Source organism: Mobula birostris, chromosome 13 (genome assembly GCF_030028105.1).
Source record: "Mobula birostris isolate sMobBir1 chromosome 13, sMobBir1.hap1, whole genome shotgun sequence".
Lineage (NCBI taxonomy): Eukaryota > Metazoa > Chordata > Chondrichthyes > Myliobatiformes > Myliobatidae > Mobula > Mobula birostris.
This window is the reverse complement of record NC_092382.1, coordinates 22426669-22451669: the sequence shown is the minus strand read 5'-3', so window position 1 is coordinate 22451669 and position 25001 is coordinate 22426669. Positions and strand designations below refer to the sequence as shown.

Sequence of the window (25001 nt, the reverse complement as noted above, 5' to 3'; positions counted from 1 at the left end):
GGCAAGAGCTGGGGAGTGAGAGGTGGATCCAGGTGAGGGGGAGGTGGGAAGGTGGGAAGGTGGGAAGGTGGAAATAGTGACGGGGGTGGGAGGTGAGTGGTTGGGGCAACACGGGGCTGCAGAAGATAGAAATTAATTCCATAGAGGATTAACAAAGAGGTTAGAGAGTATTTGTTATAGAGAGTGCAATGAAGATTCACCAGACTGATCCCTGGAGTGGTGGGTCATCATATGAAGAAAGATCAAATGTGATAACCCTTTCATTTAGTGAATCGAGGACTGAGAGGTGAACACATTGAAATGCACAACATCAGTACCGGTTGAACCAGGGATCCCAGTCTCTGAAAAAGGGGGTGGACTGTCCGGGACTGAGATGAGGGGAAACATCTCCACTCCGAGGGTGGTGAATGTCTGTAAATCCCCACCACAGAGGCCGGTGAAGACTCAGTGATCATCCTCACATAAAACAGAGGCCGGCAGATGTGTGGAGACCGGAGGGATCGAGGAAATGAGGATCGGGCAGAAACATGTGGCTGAGATGGGAGAGCAGCTGTCATCTTGTTGATGGTTAGAGGGGCTGAATGGCCACCTCCTGCTGTTTCTCACTTGATGTTTCAGTGTTCCTGTCCAGTGAGGCTGGAGGAATGTGAATAGAAATTAGTGTTTATAAACATGGACAGATTTAAATGAAACCTGCACATTTCCGGTTTGGGTCTGAATTGTGTGTTGGACCAGGATGGGAATCGAGCCTGTGACTCTGTGACCTTGGGGTGGAGGGAAAGGGACGGGGAAGATATGGAGGGAAGAAGTAAAAATGTATCTGGTGTAAATATGGAATAATGTGGGAAATGCGGCGGATGGGTCGGGCAGCGTGTGAGGGGCGAAGAGCAGAGTCACCGGATCAGATGGGAGACCCTCCACCCGTCACCTGATCCTGTTTCCTGTTCACGTTTTTCCACAAATCTGCAGCATCTGCCAGTCACTGCTCTACGTGTCTGTGTAGCTTCATCTTTCGCCCGTTCAGAAAAGGCAGTGAGATCCGGATCTATCACGTCCTCTCGTTGTGGGTGGACAATGATTTATTCTGCAATATTTTCAGCATGTTTCCATATAACCACATAACAATTACAGCACAGAAACAGGCCAACTTGGCCCTTCTAGTCCGTGCCAAATGCTTTCTCTCACCTCGTCCTAGGCCTCAAACCATAACCACTGGGCTGAGGCCTGGGATTAGGCCTCATTCCACTGTTTTTACCTGCTGAAGAGCAGCCAATGTTTCTGGCTATATGACCCATTTATGTGAGAACTTAGCCTTTTGTATTTATCTGAGCTTTTCATAAGTTTAGTTATACTTTAGTACAGTTTAGTTCAGCTTCACTCCAGAATTTCCAAAGCAACAACCCATTCAGTCAAATAGTTCCACACAATTAAAATAGTTTACAGTATTACATTTTTAAATTTTTTGTTTTGTACTACTTATATAATTTAACTATTTAATATGTATATTCTTATTTTAAATCAATTTTTAAAATCTATTGTTATGAATTAGGTTCTATTGCTGCCGCAGAGACAACAAATTACATGACATCTGCCAGTGCTATTAAACCTGATTCTGATAATTGGTCTGGGAGACCCACCACCGGTCACCTGATCCCAGTTACCGCAGATCGTAATGCGAGACTGAAGCCTTTTCTATTTATTTGCATTCCTCAGAAATGACAACAGTTAAGTTTCCTTCTGTGGTTCCAAAGCAGAAGCTCAGTCTGTCTGATATTTCCACAAAACTAAAAGGGGGAATTTGTTTATTCTTATCACGTACTGAGCTACAGTGAAAATCTTGCCTGACCTACCATCCACACAGATCAATACATTACAACAGTACATTGAGCTGATATACGACAAAACAATACCTGTAACAAAGCATTGTGGCTGCAGAGAAAGTGCAGTGCAGATAGATATATGGGGCAGGGTCACGTCGAGTTACATTGTGAGGTTGAGTCTATTTTATTGGACCGGAGACCATTAATTTGGCTTACAACCGCAGACAGGAAGCTGTCCATGAGCCTGGTGGTACGCGTTTTAAGGCTTTTGTATCTCTTCCACGATGGGGGATTGGGTTTGCAGCATCTTTGAGTACATGGCCTGCTTTTCCAATGCAGGGGAAGTGTAGGAAGAGTCCATAGAGGGGAGGCTTGTTTCTATGATGTTCCCAGATGAGACCAAAGTTCTCTGCAGTTCCTTGCAGTCATGGGCAGAGCAGTAGCCATACGAAGGCGTGAAGTATCGACAAGAAGCTCAGAGACCTCGGCCTTCTCCCTGCCTTGTGCAGCTGGATCCTGGACTTCCTGTCAGATCACCGGCAGGTGGTAAGAGTGGGCTCCCTCACCTCTGTCTCTCTTACCCTCAGCACACATGCCCCACAGGGTTGTCTCCTTGGCCCCCTCCTTTACTCTCTGTGCACCCATGACTTGTGTCGCCAACCACAGCTCCAATCTGTTAATTAAATTTGCTGACGACACTACATTGATTGGCCTAATCCCAAATAATAACTTTCAATCGATCAAATGCTTCCTGACAAGGCTCGGTCCAAACAGACTTTTCACCCTTCTTCAGGAGATTAGTCAGAGGAAGAGCGATATCAGCAAAGTTCTTACACAACTTACGATAATATCCAACCATTCCCAGAAACCTTCCAAGAGCCTTCTTACCAGTCTGTCACAAAAACTGTGGGTCAACTGTCTAAGAAAAATAACAAGATGGCTTGAGTCGCAAAAATGGTTTCAGGTGCTTTTATTTACAAAAATAGTGGAAAATCAAAACTTGGATGTCCACATCAAAACAAGAAATTTTTTAAAAAATGCAATATATATATATATATATATATATATATATATACAGCTTGCAGTTGTCACCTGTCTGGTTAACAGCCACCCTCAAATTAAACAAAAAAAGAACCCAAAGCGCTAAGCTGATCCCCCTAGACAAACCAAAAGCTAATTAACTCAATTATCTTCCATTTCACGCAATCTGAAACTCTACCACCAGTTCTCACAATAAACACATAGACTTCATCATAGGATTCACCATTTCCCGGTTAAATAACTTAAATAAACCCCAAAACTTTACCACAAGATGAGTAATTAGGTAACATAACCCTTGTCCCAGGTAAAGATGGTATCCTCCACCATCGGCACACCTGTGCAGGTTGCTGCTGCCTCTATATAAGACAGCTCTATGCAGCAGCTCTGTTTCAGACCCAGTGACTGTGGAGGAGAGAGACGTCAGATTATCATGACACTTCGGCAAAACACTTACTGGAAAGATGAATATGAATAAATTGACCTGAGATAATAAAACTGTGACATAGTGTGTTTCTTTTTTCCATGCCTGTTACAGCTGGGGATGAGTGTAAAATTGTGACTGTTGATTTATTGTGATGCTTGCACTCACCACAATAACAGAGGGGAATAATGTATGTGGATGACCCTTTGAGTGTTTTACCGAGTGTGCCATGAAACATCTGTAATCAGTGACCGGCCTTCGTCACACAGTCGGAATAGGAACTTCAGAAATTGCCTGGATTTTGCCTGCACAGGAGCCAACTTGCCTTGACCTACAACACAGCCAAGACAGATCACGGTGGTATGGCCAAATTCACTCTTAGCTAAGTCAGCTGTAAGGTTGGCCCTGGAAAGCCTGTCAAACAGCTCTTCTACTACAGAGATATGCTCTTCCCAAGTGTCACTCCCTGTGACTAAGTCATCAATATAGGCATCTGTGTGTCCTAACCCTCAAATTACAGGATCAATCATTCTCTGGAATGTTCCTGGAGCATATTTCATTCCAAATGGTGAAACATTGTATTCATACAACCCAGAAAGTGTCACAAATGCAGAAATTTCTCTACCTCAGTCCGTCAATGGAACACACCAATACCCTTTCAACAGATCAATCTTTGTAAGAAATTACCTTTTCCAACCTTATTGATGCAATCATCCACCCTAGGGATAGGATAGGCATCTGTTTTTGTTACTGCATTTACCTTCCTATAATCAGTGCAAAATCTAACACTACCATCAGGTTGGGCACAATAACGCAGGGTGAGCTCCAATCTGATGTTGAAGGCCTGATAATACCATTTTTCAGCATATATTCAATTTCTTGCTCAGCCAATTTCCATTTCTCTACGTTCATGCGATATGGGTGTTGTTTAATCGGTTTGGCTTGACCAATATCTGCGTCATGTACTGCGACCCTGGTTTGCCTGGGAACATCGGGAAATAAATCTTTAAACTTCAGCTGTTGTTGTTGCTTTGGCTGCAGATGAGCCAACTTGTTGTCAATGTTTTCGAGAACAACCGAGTTCATTAGCCTAACTGGGACCATGTTTGGCTTGTGAAAAGTTTCAGACGAGTCAATTGTTTCATTCTCAGGGTTGCCAGATTGATATGTTTGACAACATTCACTGATGGTGCCTGCTTGTCAGAATAAGGCTTTGTCATATTGATGTGTACCACCTGTGTTAGTTTACGTCGGTGGTGTGTTTTAATAACATAATTCACATCATTAATTTGAGAGACTATTTCATACAGTCCATTGAATTTCACCTGAAGTGGATGCGTCAACATTGGAGATAAGGCAACACATTATCCCCCACCTAGTATTTTCTTTTGTTTTGGTCTGCTTATCAAACCAACACTTCATTTTGTTTTGAGAAACCTTTATGTTTTGTCTCGCTAGACGACAGGCTTGGTGTAGTTTATTTTTGAACTTCAAAACATAGTCTAACAAGTTAACATGTACATCCCCATCAATCCACTGTTCCTTTAACAAGGTCAAAGGTCCCCTCACTCTATGACCAAATACAAGTTCAAATGGACTAAAGCCCAGTGACTCCTGTACCAACTCTCTTAAGCCTCATTTATACTTGTGCGTCAAGTATACGGCATAGGCATCACGTATCCTACGCCGTACCCACGCTGTAGGGTGACGTGCATCTCCTCTAAAAAGTAACTCACACGTCATGGCGACGCAGACCGCAACAACTGTGATTGGAGACAATGAGCCAAATCGTTAAAATTTCTGTCCTATGAAATTTAGGAACTACAACTTGGTGAACAACTGCCCATTCCTCACTCGTAGGTATAGCTGGTGGCCTCCACTTCCCCATTAACACTCCATCCTTGAGATAATACCCTACTGCCATTTTCTTAATCTCATCATCCAAGAGAGCTGTTTCTTATAAAGCTTCAATCTCAGGGTCTCGGTTCTGTTCTGCTATAAACTCCTTCCGAGACAGGGATAAATCTTTCTCATCAGACTTACTACCTGAATCCTGTTGAAACAATGAAGGCAAAAAAGTCCCTGACAAGTCATCATAACCTGAATCCCAACTTTGGCTATCTTGGGTATCAGAATCGTGCTGCACAGAACCGTCTGCATCGGGAGAATTTTTAGCCGTACTTCGAGTTACTGCACAGGAAGGATAAATGTTAAAATCTATCTGTGGGTCGTCAGTGGTTGGCTTAGTTGTTAACTGCACTGCAGGAACAACTTTACCATCTGCCAGGTCATTCCCTAACAGCAAAGTAACATCTTCCACAGGTAAACTGGAGCATAATCCGATCCTAACAGGTCCTGAAACAAACCCTGACTGTAAAGTTACCTTGTACAATGGCACAGATACAATGCTGCCCCCAATGCCTTTAATAAGATTTACCTCACCTATCTCAGTCTCATCACCAAACTTTAGAACGCTGTCTAATATAAGTGACTGAGAAGCCCCAGTATCTCGAAGAATTTTCACTGATACCGGGGTTGACCCTTCCATTACTAATACAAACCCATTTGACATAAAATGATCGAATCCCTTAACTCGGTCAGACCTCTCTGTCCTTAACTGAGCCGCAACAGAAAGTTCAGAACCCTGTGGGTTTATAGGTGCTTCAACATACAGATCAGAGGTATTTGGGACTGCCTCCTTTTCCTTTTTCTTCTTCAGGACAGAACAATTAGCCATCATATGACCAGCTTTCTTACAATAGTAACAAGAGAGACCAGAATATTTCTCCTTCAACTGCTTCCCTTCATCCTTACTCTTGTCACTAGTCCCAGTTTTAATTTCTGGTTTACCCTGGTTATCCCTGCTACTCTTCTGGAAACTCTTACTCGGGGTAAACATAACCTTGTGGGTTAAAGCAAACTCATCTGCTAATCTAGCAGACTCCTGCAAAGCAGCAGCATCCTTTTCATCTAAGTACATCTTTATGTCATCAGGGATGCACATTTTGAATTCTTCAATTAAAACCAACTCTTTCAAGCTGTTAAAATCATCATTTACATTTTTCTATGTGCACCAGTGGTCAAAACACACAAACTTCTCATAAGAAAATTCCATATAAGTCTGGTTCACAGGTTTCCTCAAATTTCTAAACTTTTGCTTGTATGCTTCTGGTACCAACTCGTAAGCCTTGAGCACAGCCTGTTTCACTATGTCATAATCAGCTGCTTCAACAACTGTCAAAGCAGAATAGGCTTGCTGAGCCTCCCCCTTAGTTACACTTTGTAAGAGAATAGGCCAACCCTCTTTTGGGCACTTTGAACTCTGAGCAACCTTATCAAAATGCTGAAAGTATTTATCAACCTCTGCATCATCAAATGGAGGTACCAATTTAACTTCCCGACTGGCCTCTAACTTATCCCCAGAGTCTAACGTTATAACCCTTTGCTGCAATCTCTCTATCTTTTCCAGCTCGAACAGCCACTGTCTTTCTGCTTCCTCCCTGTTTTTCTGCCTCTTCTCTCTGTTTTCCTGCCTCTCTAGCCTCAACCTGCCTCTGCCTTTCCACAGCTTCCATCTTCAATTTTTCTAACTTGTACAGGAGGCCAAGCTTACTAGGTTTACTTTCAGGAAACACCTCCAACTCCTCCACTTTAAACACACCCTCAGATACATAATGTTCAGCTATTATCCTCTGCATCTGTGACCTCCTCATTGTCGATTTCACCTTAGCAAGTTTTAACCATTTAACAATACTCAACAACTCAATCCTTCTGGTGTCCTTTAGTGCCTCAGAGGTTGGCGCTTCCAGAAATCTATCAACATCCATTGCTGCTGATTTTCCACACACAAATAAATCAAAAGGGATTTCCCCAATGAAATCGATAATTAATCAATACGCCTCCAAATCTTTTCCTATATCGGATGCAGGTCCCAATTTTGTCCCCGTAACACTTTAGAAATGAGTCAGCAGCAATAGACTACACCGAGAGTCTGTTTTTGATGTTACATCCACTATCTTTATTAGTACCTACTAACAATATAGTAACTTAAGCAAGATAAACAAAAGTTAACAGTGTTATGTGTATATATGTGGGTAAATATAACTCCCAAACTATTGAGCTCAGGGGAAACAAGGCTTGGAGTCTTGAGATGGTAAACTATGAAAGTTCAGTTCAACCACAGAATAGTTGAGAAGAGAGAGATATTTGTAATCCAGGGTAAATGTCGAGAGAAGGCAATAATGTTGACTTCCACAACATCCATGGTGGTAAAACGAGAGAACAGTCACTGTAGATTTTATCTGTCATCGTTCCAAATCCACATACAAATTATCACCAAAAGTGACTTTTCACAGGGGGTATCGTCTTCAAGTGAATTTCCACACCACACCCAGGAAAGGGTTAACACATAAGTGGTCTTCACAGGATACCCCAAATCCGATCCACTCCTATGGATCAAATGAGGTGACAACCACACATTCAACGTATGCTGAATCAATAATTAACCCACCCTTGTGGGCATAGGAAAGTTCTAAACAATGACCCTTGGCCACTGGTCCCTTGTTCCGATACTTCCATTTTTCCTCCTTCATCTCCGTCTGACTCTGAGAGTCTGTGTCCGTGGTTAAAACTAAACAAGCTGCGAGCAATGTAAACAAGATGCAAGTCAGACTGATTTCCATTCTTAATCTCTCTCAAAATGACAGTCCACAGCAAACAAAATCTAGGGATTTATAACAATGGCCACTCCCCAGTGTGAACTCGCTGATGTCTCAGTAGGGTGGATGACTGAGTGAATCTCTTCCCACAGACTGAGCAGGTGAATGGCTTTTCCCCAGTGTGAACTCGCTGATGTCTCTGTAGGGTGGATGATCGAGCGAATCTGTTCCCACATTCTGAGCAGGTGAATGGCTTCTCCCCGGTGTGAACTCGCTGATGAATCTGTAGGTCGGATGACCAAGTGAATCTCTTCTCACAGACTGAGCAGCTGAATAGCTTCTCCCCAGTGTGAACTCGCTGATGACTCTGTAGGTGAGATGACTCAGTGAATCTCTTCCCACATTCCGAGCAGGCGAACGGCTTCTCTCCAGTGTGGACTCGCTGGTGTCTCTGTAGGGTGGAAGAGTAAGTGAATCTCTTCTCACAGACTGAACAGGTGAATGGCCACTCCCCAGTGTGAACTGACTGGTGTGCTAGTAGTTGGGAAGACTGAGTGAATCTTTTCCCACATTCTGAGCAGGTGAATGGCTTCTCCCCAGTGTGAACTCGCTGATGACTCTGCAGGGTGGATGACTCAGTGAATCCCTTCCCACAGATTGAGCAGGTGAACGGCTTCTCCCCAGTGTGAACTCGCTGATGACTCCGTAGGTTGGATGACTGAGTGAATCCCTTCCCACAGACTGAGCAGGTGAATGGCTTCTCTCCAGTGTGAACTCGCTGATGTACCATTAGGTTGGATGACTCAGTGAATCTCTTCCCACAGACTGAGCAAGCGAACGGCTTCTCCCCAGTGTGAACTCGATGGTGTCTCTGTAGGTCGGATGACCAAGTGAATCTCTTCCCACATTCTGAGCAGGTGAATGGCTTCTTCCCAGTGTGAACTCGCTGGTGTGTCAGTAGGTGAGATGACCAAGTGAATCCTTTCCCACAGACTGAACAGGTGAACGGCCGCTCCCTGGTGTGAACTTGCTGGTGTGCCATTTGTTCAGATGACTGAGTAAATCCTTCCCCACAAATTCAGCAGATAACCAACCTCTGCCCAGAGTGAACTGACTGGTGTGTCCACAGGTGGGAAGACCGACAGAATCCTTTCTCACACACTGAATAGTTGAATGACCTTGCCCAGTGTGAACTTGCTGATGTACCTTCAATTGAGATGACCGAGTGAATCCCTCCCCACAGTCTGAGCAGGAAGGATGGTCGATTGAATCCCTTGCTCCACTTCTTAAATATCTAGACAGAGACAGCAAAATTGGCGTGTCGTGTTTGAGATTCCTGGAGACAAATTCCTTCTTATGTTTAACCTGTAAAAAGATTTACAAAATCCATCAGTGGGTGTAGGACAACATTTCAGATGAGATTACTTGAGTTGCCAAGGTTTGATCTGGTATCACACTGTTACAATGAGGTTCAACCCAAGTTGGAGAGATAAATCATCTTCTGACTGGTCACAGTGCTGGTATCTGGAATGACCATCAATTCCCTGATGCTCTTCCTGTGTCTGTAAGAATGGGGCATTTCTGCCATCTCCAATTTGTGACCTGGCTCAGTTTGACTCTCTCCATTGGTATTATTCCCTGTTTCTGCTGAGCAGCATGGGTGCCTGGCCCCATCATATCTGAAACACTCTCACACAAATAGTCTTTCTTGACGTGCAGCGAGGATTTTCTTTTATGTATTATTAACTTAAAGTGCCACAGTTTTAAGTTTTAACACCATATAAAAAATTCCTGCTGAGATGAATGGTTGGTCCACACAGCTGTTAAAAGGACTTAGAGGGAATTTTTGTATTATTTCAGGTTCTTGTCACAGTCATCGAAAATTACAGCACAGAAACAGGCTGTTTGTTTGTGCTGAACTATTTAAACTGCCCACTCCCGTACCCCTACCATCCAGGTACCTAAGCAAACCTCTTAAATGTTGAAATTGAGCTTGCTTACACCACTTGTGCTGGCTGCTCATTCCACACCCGGATGACCATCTGTGTGAAGAAGTTTCCCCTCATGTTCCCCTTAACGTTTCACCTTTCACCCTTAACCCATGGCCTCTGGTTGTCGTCCCACCCAATCCCAGTGGAGTAAGTCAGCTTGCTTTTACCCTGTCTATGCCCCTCTATCACAAACAAATCGCCCCTCAGTCTTCTACATTCCAAGGAATAAATTCCTGACCTGTTCAATCTTTCCTAACAACCCAAGTCCTCCAGACCTGGCGACATCCTTGTGAATTTTCTCTGAACTCTTTCAACCTCTTTTACAACTTTCTTGTAGGTAGGTGACCAAAACTGTACACAATACTCCAAAGTAGGCCTCACAAATGTCTTCTACAAGTCAACATAACGTCCATCTATTGTTGTCAGTACTTTGGTTCATGAAGGCCAATGGGCCAAAATCTTTCTTTCGATCCCATCTATGACACCATTTTCAATAGACAATAGGTGCAGGAGTAGGCCATTCGGCTCTTCGAGCCAGCACTGCCATTCACTGTGATCATGGCTGATCATCCACAATCAATACCCCGTTCCTGCCATCTCCCCATATCCCTTGACTCCGCTATCATTAAGAGTTCTATCTAACTCTTTCTTGAAAGCATCCAGAGAATTGGCCTCGAGGCAGAGCATTTCATAGATCCTCAACCCTCTGGGTGAAAAAGTTTTTCCTCAACTCTGTTTTAAGTGGCCTACCCATTATTGTCAAATTGTGGCCTCTGGTTCTGGACTCCCCTAATATCAGTGAATTAAGGACTTGTATTCCCAGGTCCCTTTCTTCTGCAAAACTCCTCAGTGCCCTACCAGTCACTGTGAAAGACCTACCTTGATAGGTCCTACCAAAGTGCAACACCTCACACTTGTCTGCATTAAATTCCATTTTCCATTTCTCAAACCATTTTCCCAGCTGGTCCAGATCGCACTGCACGTCATGATATCCTTCCTCGCTGACCACTACACCACCAACCTTGGTGTCATACAGAAATTTGCTGATCCAGTTAACCACACTATCATCCAGATTACTGATATAGATGAAAAACAACAACAGATCCAGCACTGATCCCTGTGGCACACCACTAGTCACAGGCCTCCAGTCAGAGAGGCAACCATCTGCTACCACACACTGGCTTCTCCCAAAGACAATGTCTCATCCAATTTACTATCTCCTCTTGAATGCTGAGTGACTGAACCTTCTTGACCAACCTCCCATATCAAACTTTGTCAAGTGCCTTGTTAAAGTCCATGTGGACAACATCCACTGCCTTGCCTTCATCCACTTTCCTGATAACTTCCTCGAGAGACTCTACAAGATTGGCTAGATATGACCTACCGTGCACAAAGCCATGCTGTCTATCCTTAAACAATCCACATCTATCCAAGTACTTACAGTATATATCTGGTTCCTGCACACACGTTCCAATAACTTTCCCACTACTGGTGTCACCAATGTACAATTTCTTAGTTTATTTTTAGAGCCCTTCTTGAACAGCAGAACAACAACATTAGCTGTTCTCCAATCTGCCAGTACCTCACCTGTCACTAAGGATGACTTAAATATCTGTGCTTGTGCCCCGACAATTTCTGCACTTGTCTGCCGCAGAGTCCCAGGGAACAACTTGTCAGGCCCTGGGGATTGATCCACGCTAACTTGCCTGAAGACAGCAAACACCTCCACCTCTGTAATCCGTACAGGGTCCATGAAGTTGATGCTGCTTTGCCTCACTTCTATAGATTCTGTGTCCATCTCTTGAGTAAATATGGATGCAAAAACATCTGCCACATCTATTTTGTCTCCTCATATGGATTAACGTTCTGATCTTGCAGAGGATTAATTTTTCCCTTGCAATCTTTTCGCACTTAACATACCTGCAGAATCCATGAGCGTTCTCCTTCACTTTGTCTGCTGGGGCAACCTCATCACTTCTTTTATTTCTTTCATAAGTGTTCACTTGAATTTCCTGTATCTCATCAGTACCCCATTTGTTCCCATTTGCCTGTACCTGGTATGCGCCTCCTTTTTATTGATCTGGGAGATGAAAGCCAAAGGGGTGATGGAGCTGCATGGTGGGAGGTGGGGGTGGGGGGGGTGTTAAACTAAAGTTGCAGGGGGAATGGGAGCCTGAACAACAGAACAGATAGTGGTGGGGTGTGGAGACAGTTGTTGTTCAGTCCTCAGACAAAGTCAGGAATGAAAAGGTTGTGCATGGTGCAGTGGATATGCTGAGCCCTGTATATTTCAATACAAGGAGCAGCGTAGGAAAGGCGGATGTGTTCAGGGCATGGATCAACATCTGGAATTATGACACTAGGATCTGGCCACTGGGGACTGGGACAGGCTGCTTTCTGGCAAAGGTGTGCTTGGTAAATGGGAGGCCTTCAAAGCAAAATTTGATAGTACAAAGCGGGTGTGTGTTTGTCAGAATAAAAGGTGAAGATAGAAACTGTAGGGAACCTTGGATTTCAAGAGATATTGAGACCCTGGTGAAGCACAAAATGGAGTTGGATAACGGGTATAAGCAGGCAGATTCTTATGGAGTATAAGAAATGCAAGAGAATACATAAGAAATAAATCAGGATGGCTAAAAGATGGCATGAGGTTGCACTCACAGAAAAGCTGAAGGATAATCCTCAGGGATTCTAGAGATAGGTTAAGAGCAAAAGGATTGCAAGGTCCTCTGGAAGACCGGAATGGCAAACCACGTGTGGAAGCAAAGCAGATGCGGGAGATCTTAAATACTTATTCATCTCTGTTTACTGCATCTGTATTTACTAAGGAAACTGGCATGAAGTCCATGGAATTAAGGGAAACAAGTAGTGAGATCATGGAAACTGTACAGATTGAAAAGGAGGAGGTGCTTGCTACCTTGAGGAAAATTAAAGTGGATAAATCCCCAGGACCTGACAGGGTGTTCCCTCGGACCTTGAAGGAGACTAGTGTTGAAATTGCAGGGGCCCTGGCAGAAATATTTAAAATGTTGGTGTCTACGGGTGAGGTGCCGGAGGATTGGAGAGTGGCTCATGTTGTTCCGTTGTTTAAAAAAGGATCGAAAAGTAATCCGGGAAATTATCGGCCGGTAAGTTTGATGTTGTTAGTGGGTAAGTTATTGGAGGGAGTACTAAGAGACAGAATCTATAAGCATTTGGATAGACAGGGACTTATTAGGGAGAGTCAACATGGCTTTGTGCGTGGTAGGTCATGTTTGACCAATCTATTGGAGTTTTCGAGGAGGTTACCAGGAAAGTTGATGAAGGGAAGGCAGTGGATGTTGTCTACATGGACTTCAGTAAGGCCTTTGACAAGGTCCCGCATGGAAGGTTAGTTAGGAAAATTCAGTCACTAGGTATACATGGAGAGGTGGTAAATTGGATTAGACATTGGATCGATGGAAGAAGCCAGAGAGTGGTGGTAGAGAATTGCTTCTCAGAGTGGAGGCCTGTGACTAGTGGGGTGCCACAGGGATCAGTGCTGGGTCCATTGTTATTTGTCATCTATATCAATGATCTGGATGATAATGTGGTAAATTGGATCAGCAAATTTGTTGATGATACAAAGATTGGAGTTGTAGTAGACAGAGAGAAAGGTTTTCAGCACCTCCAGAGGGACTTGGACCAGCTGGAAAAATGGGCTGAAAAATGGCAGAAGGAGTTTAATACAGACAAGTGTGAGGTATTGCACTTTGGAAGGACAAACCAAGGTAGAACATACAGGGTAAATGGTAAGGCACTGAGGAGTGCAGTAGAACAGAGGGATCTGGGAATACAGATACAAAATTCCCTAAAAGTGGCATCACAGGTAGAGAGTGTCGTAAAGAGAGCTTTTGGTACATTGGCCTTTATTAATCAAAGTATTGAGTATAAGAGCTGGAATGTTATGATGAGGTTGTATAAGGCATTAGTGAGGCTGAATCTGGAGTATTGTATTCAGTTTTGGTCACCAAATTACAGGATGGATATTAATAAGGTTGAAAGAGTGCAGAGAAGGTTTACAAGGATGTTGCCGGGACTTGAGAAACTCAGTTACAGAGAAAGGTTGAATAGGTTTGGACTTTATTTCCTGGAGCATAGAAAAATGAGGGGAGATTTGATAGAGGTATATAAAATTATGATGGGTACAGATAGAGTGAATGCAAGCTGGCTTTTTCCACTGAGGCAAGGGGAGAAAAAAACCAGAGGACATGGGTTCAGGGTGAGGGGGGAAAAGTTTAAAGGGAACATTAGGGGTGGGCTTCTTCACACAGAGAGTGGTGGGAGTATGGAATGAGCTGCCAAACGAGGTGGTAAATGCGGGTTCTACTTTAACATTTAAGAATAAATTGGACAGATACATGGATGGGAGGTGTAGGGAGGGATATGGTCCGTGTGCAGGTCAGTGGGACTAGGCAGAAAATGGTTTGGCACAGCCAAGCAGGGCCAAAAGGCCTGTTTCTGTGCTGTAGTTTTTCTATGGTTTCTACTCAGGAGGTGGACAAAGAGTGTATGGGAGTGTGGAAAAGCGGCATTAAAATCGTGGGCCTTGTACAGATTAAAGAAGAGGAGATGTTTGCTATCCTGAGGCAGATTAGGCTGGATAAATCTCCAGGGCATGACAGGGTGCTCCCTCGGACCCTACGGGAGGCAAGTGCAGAAATTGTCAGGGCCCTAGCAGAGATAATTAAATCATCCTTAGTGACAGGAGAGTAATCAGAGGATTGTAGGATAGCCAAAGTTATTTCGCTGTTCAACATAGAACATAGAAATCTACAGCATATTCCAGGCCATTCAGCCCACAATGTTGTGCCAACCATGAAACTTACTCTAGAAACTGCCTGGAATTTCCCTAGCACATAAACCTCTATTTTACTGAGCTCTATATACCTATCTAGGAGGCTGTTAAAAGACCCTATTTTATCAGCCTCGACCACCGCTGCTGGCAGTGCATTCCACGCATCCACCACTCTCTGTGTAAGAAAAGATACCCCTGACATCCCCTCGGTACCTACTTCCAAGCACTTTAAAACTATGCCCCTCGTGTTAGCCATTTCAGCCCTGGGTAAAAACCTCTGGCTATCCACACGATCAATGCCCCTCATCATCTTATCCATCTGAAAAAGGCTCTCAGCATAAACAAGGAAATTATACATTGCTTTGAGGATTTGTTGGAAGTGTACAAAAATATGAGGGTATAGATAGGGTAAATGCAAGCAGCTTTTTCCACTGATGTTGGGTGGGACGACAACCAGAGGTCATGGGTAAGTGACTTCCCCATTTATACAACACAATACAATACAGCACAATACAGGCCCTTCGGCCCACAATGCTGTGCCGAACATTACTTACTTTAGAAATTATCTGGAGTTCCCCATAGCCCTCTATTTTTCTACGCACCATGTACCTATCCAGGAGCCTCTTAAAAGACCCTATTGTATCCGGCTTCATCACAGTCGCCGGCAGCCCATTCCACGCACTCACCACTCTGTGTAAAAAAACTCACCCCTTGTGGTGATATCACGTGTCAGGACGTGACTGGACAGAGTTCTGAGCATGAACAGAAATGAATAATGATCGAGAAGCATGGCAGTGTAAACCGTAGTTTTGTTGCTGTTAAATTAAAGTTCAATTCTGCAGAATATGGTTTGTTATTAGTAACCCACGGTAAGTATAAAGAACACAACACCCCTGACATCTCCTTCGTACCTGCTTCCAAGCGCCTTAAAACTGTGCCCTCTCTGCAGATTTTCTCTTGTTTGTGACTGGAGGCAGAACAAAGGTGATTTTCTCAACAGCTGATGTAAAAGATTTTGTTCCCTTTCTCCGAGTTCCCAATCCTTGCATTTAGACAGCTGGAGCTCAGCTCTGTCTGAGGGATCCATCGGTTCCCATTCCCTCATCAGCCGGAAGCTCCCCGGGGCCCGTGTACGGATCGTGCGGCTGAGAGAGAGGGAAGAGAGCAGGACTGTCCCGGGATTGCGGCTCACGGTGTCTGGAGTCACAGTAATTGTCCCGAAGTCAGTGTTGAAACAACCCCCCAGCCCCCCTCACCCTCTCTCACCCTCTCTCCCTTCTCCCCCCCTCACCCTCTCTCCCCCCTCCTCACCCTCTCTCCCTTCTCCCCCCCTCACCCTCTCTCCCCCCCCTCACCCTCTCTCCCTTCTCCCCCCCCTCACCCTCTCTCCCTTCTCCCCCCCCTCACCCTCTCTCCCTTCTCCCCCCCCTCACCCTCTCTCCCTTCTCCCCCCCCTCACCCTCTCTCCCTTCTCCCCCCCCTCACCCTCTCTCCCTTCTCCCCCCTCACCCTCTCTCCCTTCTCCCCCTCCTCACCCTCTCCCTTCTCCCCCCCCTCACCCTCTCTCCCTTCTCCCCCCCTCACCCTCTCTCCCTTCTCCCCCCCCTCACCCTCTCTCCCTTCTCCCCCCCCCACCCTCTCTCCCTTCTCCCCCCCCTCACCCTCTCTCCCTTCTCCCCCCCCTCACCCTCTCTCCCTTCTCCCCCCCCTCACCCCCTCTCCCTTCTCCCCCCCCTCACCCCCTCTCCCTTCTCCCCCCCCCTCACCCCCTCTCCCTTCTCCCCCCCCTCACCCCCTCTCCCTTCTCCCCCCCCTCACCCCCTCTCCCTTCTCCCCCCCCTCACCCCCTCTCCCTTCTCCCCTACCCCCGGAGAGTCGCTCTTACCTGCCGCTGCTCTTCTAAGGCCTTTGTGTACTGCGCGCATGCGTGATATTCGGGAACGTCACAACGCTGACGCCTGTGCTTTGATCGGTGCTTCGGCGACGGCGATATTTGTAACGCAGGGATTTATGGGTAATCACGGTGCCATTAAAAGTTTCTGCAAGCACCAGTTCCATGTCCGTAGCTCAGTTTTTGTGTGTGTGTGTATAGAAAATTCAGCAGCTGTTTTAACGCAGAAAGCGTTTCCCATAAACAGTATACTCAATATCAATGTGTATCTAATGCCAAAGTACAATCCTCTTACAAGTGTAGATATAAAACACAAGAGATTCTGCAGTTGCTGGAAATATGGTACAGAGACGCACACACTCTGCAGTTCAGGCAGCTACAAAGCAGAGGAGTACACAGTCTAGGCATGCTGAAGGGGCTCAGCATAAATGTTGTCTATTTATTCCTCTCCGCATTTGCAGCCAGATCTGTTGATTTCTTCCAGTATTCTGCAGAAATTAACCACCTTTTTTTTCAAACTGTTTGAAAATGTTTCTGATCTTTCATTTGCAGCCACATCCTACCGTTCTGATTCCTCTTCCTGCTCCTCCTGGTAAACTCTAGGTCCCATCTCTTTCAGGAGCCCCAAAGCCCTGATTCAGGCTGATTACTCTTTGATTTCTGACTCTGCTCCATCGAAGATTCACTCACTAGTCTGCTGTCAGACTTTAGAGGTGCATTGCAACAACCCAGCTGCCTGAGACACAGTCCTTTGAAATGAGTGAAAATGACACAAAACGTTGAAAAGAGCGGGGAGGAAGGAGTTTAACCAACTTCATCCAGAGCCCTGAAGGACGTCAAAAGCACAGTGAGCTTATCGTCTTATTCAGCCTGGAGAGAAACATGCAGGAAATTCATGCAGGTGTATAGGATAATGAGAGACATTGGTCGTGTGGATAGCCACAGGCTTGTTCCTAGGGCTTTAGATTTAGATTATGAAGACACACAGTCCTCTTTTGTTGTCATTTAGTAATGCATGCATTAAGAAATGATACAATATTTCCTGCAGTGTGATATCACAAAACACAGGACAGAACAAGACTGAAAAATCTAACAAAATCACATAATTATAACATATAGTTACAACAGTGCAACAATACCATAACTTGATGTCGAACAGTCCATGAGCACAGTGAAAAGTTCAAAGTATCTCAAATGTCCCACATCTCACGCAGACGGAAGAAGGAAGAAAAACTCTCCCTGCCATGCCAACCACAGTCCGACTCCGAGTCGTCCGAAAACTTCGAGCCTCCGATCAGCTCTCCGACACCGAGTACTGAGTGCCATGTCTATTCGAGCGATTTGACCTCAATCTCGGTCGCCAACAGCAGGCAAAGCCGTGGATTTTGAGGCCTTCCCTCCGGAAGATTCACGATCGCGCAGTAACGACAGCAGCGATGGGGCGTTTCAGAAGTTTCACCAGATGTTCCTTTGTACTTTCACGTCCCTCTCCATCAAATCAGAATTGTCCACGGCCTCTATTTCACGGATACGATATCATTTTTCCCCGAAGGGCTGCGCACGCGCGGAACGCTGCACTCTCTCCTTCCGCCGAACCGGCTGAACACGAGGGGGCAAAGTTTTAACTTGTTTGAAACTAGGTACAGAGCAGATGTCAGAGCTAAGTGGTGTGTGTGTGGAATGCACTGCCAGCGACAGTGGTAGAGGCGGATACAATAGGGTCTTTTCAGAGACTCTTAGATATTATATAGATGTTAGATAGTACATGGAGTCTAGAAAAATAGAGGGCGATGCGGGAGGGTAATTCGTGGCAGTTTCTGGAGTAGGTTACATGGTCGGCACAACACTGCGGGCCGAAGGGCCTGTAACGTGCTGTAGATTTCTATGATTCCATGAAATTCAAGGGAAATCTCTTCTCCCACGGTGTGGTGACCAGCTGCAACCTGTCATCACAGGGAGAGTGAGAGGGGAGCGGTAGGATTGTCCGAACTCGAACTCCCAATGGGATCGCACCCCTTCTCATTCACTACCATCATCCGCACCCCCCGTGGACTCCACCCCTTCCCACCCACTCTCGCCATTTGCACTCTCAATGAGCTCTCTTTCCGTTCATTTCCAATGGGACTGCGACGCTAGAAACTGGAGGGGTTGCTGAAATCCCCGTTTGCAAGAACCCAGTACACCATCAGCGACACGAAACAGCTTACCAGCAAAGTCACCGTGACCACACTCACGGTGAGAGAGAGAGAGAGAGAGGGGAACGGGGAAAGGTTGGCGAAGGAGATGTTGGGAGGAACTCGGCCGGTAGAGTAGAGAGAGGGATAGACCGAGAGGCAGAGAGGGGGGATAGCGAGAGATCTAGAGATACAGTAGATGGATGGCGAGCGAAAGGTGAGAGAAAAGGGAGAGAGAGGCTGAGAAGGGTGGGAGAGAATGCTGAGACAGAGGTAGAGGGAGAGGGATGGGGAGACAGAGGGAGAGATAGAGCTGATAGTGGAGTGTCCTATCCACTGTGTGGCGTTATTAGTCTGTCATGTGACATCACGGGATCTGTCGATGTCGCCGGCTTCTCCATCTATCGATTCGCGTTTGACCTACAAATTCTGTGCGTGTGAACATTTTTTTTTCTGTGTGATTACGGGTCAAGCAGACCTTTTCGGCTGCACTGGACACGATTAACGTTGTTAGTAAAACAGTGGTGACGAGGATGGGATCTGTGACACTCGCTCTTTTGGAATCTGTGTTCACACTTGAACAATGACCATCATTGGACAAGTTCAGGAATATTATGATTCACAGACCACGGAAAGGTTTACATTGAAATGTTCGACTAGTTATTCAACATCTCTGAGCCCAATCAAAAGGTTACCATCTTGCTCAGTTTATGCGGTCCGGAAACATACAACATCGTCCGAAGTTTGATGAGTCCCGATTTGCTCTCTTCGAAATCTTATGAGGGACTTCTGAGATTTGATCTCATTACAACCCTAAACCATTGGATATTGTGCAGCGCGTTAGATTCATCTCTCGTTTTCAGTTAGAAAACAAACCAATAGCAACGTTTGTTGCTGAATGAATAAAACTGACTGAACTTTGTGTTTACTTTGCTGTTCGAGAAGTTATTATACGAGATCGCTTAGTCGTCGGCGTGATGTTCACATTCAGCGTCGCCCATCGGCAGAATCAGAGCTCTTACTTTAGTCAGCTTTTGATATCGCAAATGGCACTCAAGCGGCAGATAAAAATGCAGTTTTGTCGCAAGAGTGCTAAGTACAAAGAGCGGTGACGTCCCCATCACCTACAACTGCCGCAGATTGTACTGACGCTGACAAAGTGTCCCCAGAAGAATTATACTCCGGGTTTCCCGATGTTACCGTTGCGCTTAAATTCACCGGAAGCCTACTGACTGTTGACACCGAGACTCATTCCGTTTTACTTGCCAAAAGAAAGGACACTTGACCAGAGTTTGCCGATTTCGGCCTCCATCCAAACCAAAACGTCCCACAGCATCTGATCTCTTCTTATTGATCATGACGTGTCTGACCAAGCTACGTTCTGGTCAATGGTGACTAACGTCCACTTTCATCGGGTATTGATAGTAGGACACTCATCAAATCCAATGCAAAAAAGAGGTGTTGAAATTCACTGTTGATGTATGTCACCATTCCATAAATGCGGTGTGATCTGAAAGCTCGAAAGCGCTGGACAGTGCTGCCTTGAAAGCCGAATCCAGCCGTCGGGATCCGGGTCGGAGATCCGAGAACGAGCCAATTGCCGGCGCGGACTTAGAGGCGATTCGATATGGCGGAACAGAGGCGAGCGGAGGCGAGGCAGAGACAGGCCCCGTGCCCGACAGCGAGGACAGATCCGAGATTTGATCGATTTTAAAGTGGGGCCGGATTGGAACGAGCGGAATCGAGGCGGTGAGACCAGGCCCGAGGGAGTAACGAAGCAGCACGGCCCGGGTCCGAAAGCGAGGAACGACGCGATGTTCAGACGTTTTCAACGACGGAACAGATTGGACGATGGACGGGACGCTTCGGCTCGGTGCTCCGCGACGTTTTCTCGGCGCTCCGTCCAACAGAGGCAGGGGCACGTTCTTGAATCGGTTGTTGCAATACCCGGCTTCCTGTCCGTGGAGGGACTCAATTTTCTGAACTTCAGTTCTGAATGTTATTTGGTTAAGTTTATCGTTTGCAGATTTGGTCTTTTTGTATTTTTCTCTCCGCACATCGGGTGTCTGACGATTTTCTTTCTTAACCGGTTCTATTGGTTATCTTTGTTTTGTGGTTATTTGTAAGGAGACGAATCTAATTGTTGAAAAAGTATGATAAATGCACTTTGAATTTTGAACTGTGAACAGGTACGTCTTCCTCGACGGGTCAGCAGAGGAAAGGCCGAGGAGCTTCCATTTCCCGTGGGTCCGCAGCTCTGTAGGTGATGAGTTGGAGATGAAGAATTGATGCAATTACGGAAAAGTTTGAGAAGATTAGTGATGTACCCCGGACAGTGTGCGGGCTGTTGCATCCGGTCAGGTGTGGAGGCGCTAATGCAGAAGATCGGAAAAAGCCACAACGCGTTGTAAAGTCAGTCAGCTCCAGCAAAGGCATCAGGCTCCCCGCCATATTCAAAAAGCAATGTCTGAAGAAGACGGCATCCATCATTGAGGACCCTGAAGATCCAGAACACTTTGCATTGCTGGCATCAGTAAGGAGGTACCTGGTCACAAGACACACCCTGAACGTTTCACTAACACATGATCGTACAGTGCATACAGCAATATGGCATCGTAGGCACTCGGTTGTGCCCATGTTTTAGTCGATTCCAAGATCAATCTGACCCTTTCCGACTACATCGCCCTCATCTTTCCCATTCATCCACCCGCCTATCTGAGAGTCTGTGGAATGTCCATAACGGAAATGACGCCACGCCGCTGATTACAGAGCGTCACACGTACACACCCCTCAGTGTGTAAAAGAAATGCCTCCGCCATCACCACAATACCTTCCGCCCAACTCCATAAAGTTATACCTCCATGTATTCGCCATTTCCGCCTGGGAAACATGCAGTATCTCTTGCTGTACAATCGACCGCTGCCTCTTATCATTGTGTACACCTTCCCAACATCACAGCTCATTTTCTGTCCTCCTAAAGCAAAACCCTAGCTCGGTCAACCGCTCTTCATAATCCTGGTGTCATCGCAGTGAAACTCCTCCGCTCCATCTCTAACGATTCGACATCCTTCCTATAATGTGACCACCGGAACGGAACAGAAGACAGGAAGTGCGGATTCAGCAGGGTTTTCTAAGGCTACAAAATTATTTCACGGCTCTTACCCTCATTCCCCCGTCTAATGAAGACCACCGCAGCCTCTGCCTTTTGCGGCCAAACCAATTCTGAATCCACACGGGCAATTTTCCCTGGAACTGGTGCCTCCCACCTTCCTGAATGAGCTTATCGTTCGGCGAACATACCATACTAAAATCCATATCCACAACCTCCAATCCTCGGTTTTAAACAATATGTCTCGCCCATTCCTCACGGTATTCAATCATCTTCGTGAGACATGTTCTGCTCTTCTGAAAGTCCTGTCGACTATCCCTAATCAGACTGTGCTTCGGCAAATCAATAGAATACAATGGAACTGTATTGTCATGGCTGAAGAGAACAAAATGGCGGCGCTGCGCCAGACCGCGCTAAACAGATATTTGCAATGCGTGCGGTCCGGATTCATTAAAACAAGAAAAAAACTGTATTTACATACTCAAATGATTTCAGTGGCACTCAGAGGCCATTGGCAAGGCAGGGTGCTGCATTATTCAGCACAACAACGGCCCTCGGATGAAGATATTTCCGTCTAATGGCATGACGAAGAGGTTTCCCTATCTCCTACCAGATGGCAGGAAATTAACCAGACAGTGTCAGGGATCGGGTGGGTTTTTACTGTTGCCGTGAGCATCCGGAGTTAGATTGTCTCCCAGTCCGGTAGTTGAGACCCGGTGATGATCGGAGCCGTCCTAATCAACCCTTTGAGTGGTTTGCAATCTGTCTCGCTGCATCTGGAGCACAGCACTGCCATTCCGTGTGTCAGTCTGCTCTCTACCGCACTTAAAATGTTGACCAGCTATTTCTGAGACAGATCAGCTCTCCCTAATCACCTCATATAGTATAGTCACTGTTGTGCTTTCGTTGCTGACGAGGTTTTGCTGATGGGCCGAGAGAACTCCTCGGTGATATTCATCCCCAAAGACCTGAACCTCTGAACACTCCGCATTACTTCACCGTTTAGGGACAGTGGGGCTTGTTCAAGACTTCTTGCATTTTTGAAGTCGATTACCATTTCTATTGTCTTCTTAGTGCTGGTCGAAGTTTGAGGTTCATCCTCTCTATATGCAGATTCATCAGTGTTTGTGATGAGGCCAGTCACTGCTGTGACCTCTGCGACTATGATGACTGAGTTTGTAGCAGGAGCGGGAGGGCAGTCATGGGCGAAGAGAGAGAGTAGAGACGTGTCTCTGTACACGCCACTGCGGGGCGCCTGTGCTGGAGTTTTGGGGGTTTGATGCGCACTTGCTTAGTTTCACCGTTTGGGTACGATGACTGAGGAGGTCTAAGTTCCAATTACAGGCTGATGTGCCGAGACTTGTGGAGCTCCTGAACGTCATCTCCAGAAATTCCCCCCAAATTTGCCCGTCTCTGAAGTAAGAGTAGTTGGTCTATCATTCCCAGGGTTAATCCAGGTACCTTTCTTGAACAAAATAATGATATTTGTCAGAACCTCCCACCGTCTAATACTTCGCACCTATTCCTGTAGCCGCTGAGGACGCACATGTCATCACCAAAACCGAGGCAATCTCTTCCCACGCATCCATTAGTATCATGTGCGATATTCCTTTCAGTCTCAGGTTCTTATCTATCCTCATGCTCTTCAAAATCTCCAATGCATCTTCCTTCGAAATCTTGACCTATTCCAGCATATCAGGCTGTTCACGCTGCCCCCACATTCATCAAGTTTCCTCTGGGATTCCTACTCTGTGGTCTACGGAGTCCTGGCTGAATAGTGCTGGTCCACGGCATCTGATCTGTCCGGAAGCTCTGCACTGGTGAATACTGAAGCAAAGCGTTCATTACCGACCTGCACTGCCGCCCCCGTCTCCAGGCACATGTTTCATTCCTCTTGTATCCTTCATCGTCTCTACACTCTCATCCTCCTGTTCTCCTCCTCGCCAATGCACACTCCTAACACTTATTTCCACAGTTTGGCTCCTTCTTGGCGACCTCGTAACTGTCCAGAACCCTCTCTGATGATCTCTGCTTCTTAAACCTTAAGCATGCTTCTTTCTTCCTCGGGAATGGATGCTCCACATCTCGTCACAGCCGTGACCCCTTCGAGTTAGCGTCCTTTCCCCACCTCAGCGGGACAAACCTGCCCAGAACGCCAAGCAAGGGCACCCGGAACAACCTTCACATTTCTGTTGGGCATTTCCCTGAACACATCCGTTCCCAGTTCACATCCCCAGGGTCCTGCCTCATAGCGTCATGATGGGTACTCCCCCAAATTAAACACGTCCCAATATATTCTGCTCATATCCTTGTCCATGGTTATGTAAAAGTTCAGGGAGTTGTCGTCAGTATCACCAAAATACTCGCTAAGCCTCGCATATCTTAGTTGAGCTTAATCTCTTCAAGCATCAGCTTCCTAAATTATTTCTAAACTTTTATAAATTAAACAATACTACATCACTGTTTGCATTCTTTTAGCGCTGCCTCTCTTGTTTATTTATTTATTGTTTATTTCGGTGCTTTTGGACGTATTGCACTGTACACACATTTCACGACATTTACTGGAGACAGTAAACGTGATGCTGGTTGCGATTCTGATGATGGAAATGAGGAGCCAGTGGTGATCCATAATATGCGCCGCCATTTACTGAGACCTTATTCGGAGCCGGAAAAGCCGATGCACATTCGGTATCGGTAATATTTGTCACAGAGGTTATTATAGAGATTTTTAACCTTCAATGTCAAAAAGCAGGGGTTACTTCAATACATTTCGTGCTGCCCTTGTCAATCACGCCCGCACAACGGGCTGCTGAGTTCACTGTGAGTGAAGAAGTATGGACAAATTTGGAGTAAGGTGATGGAATCCGTGTGGTCTACAATTAGATTGGGCAAATAACGCAGACTGTGCAGGCCCGCTGTAATGTTCATATAATGTGGGGTTGGTTTCAGGATAAATTGTGAGATCGCTCAGAGCTAACATTTGCTTTGAGAGCTATGGAGCGAGATATCATACAATTAATATCAAATAAAATGAATGTGAAGGCAACAATAGAAGTAGATACGAGAGAATCTGCAGATGC

General features: G+C 45.8%; 1 protein-coding gene across 1 annotated transcript in view; it reads right to left on the bottom strand.

Annotated features, from left to right (window-relative positions):
* Window positions 1-15737, bottom strand: part of LOC140208507 (uncharacterized) — a 108995-nt gene extending 93258 nt beyond the window's left edge. The window contains 3 exon segments of the mRNA XM_072277231.1: window positions 8052-8139; window positions 8476-9305; window positions 15659-15737. Coding sequence (XP_072133332.1) covers window positions 8052-8139; window positions 8476-8982 — 595 coding nt within the window. The 5' untranslated portion in view covers window positions 8983-9305; window positions 15659-15737.
* Between the last annotated feature and the right edge of the window lie 9264 nt (window positions 15738-25001).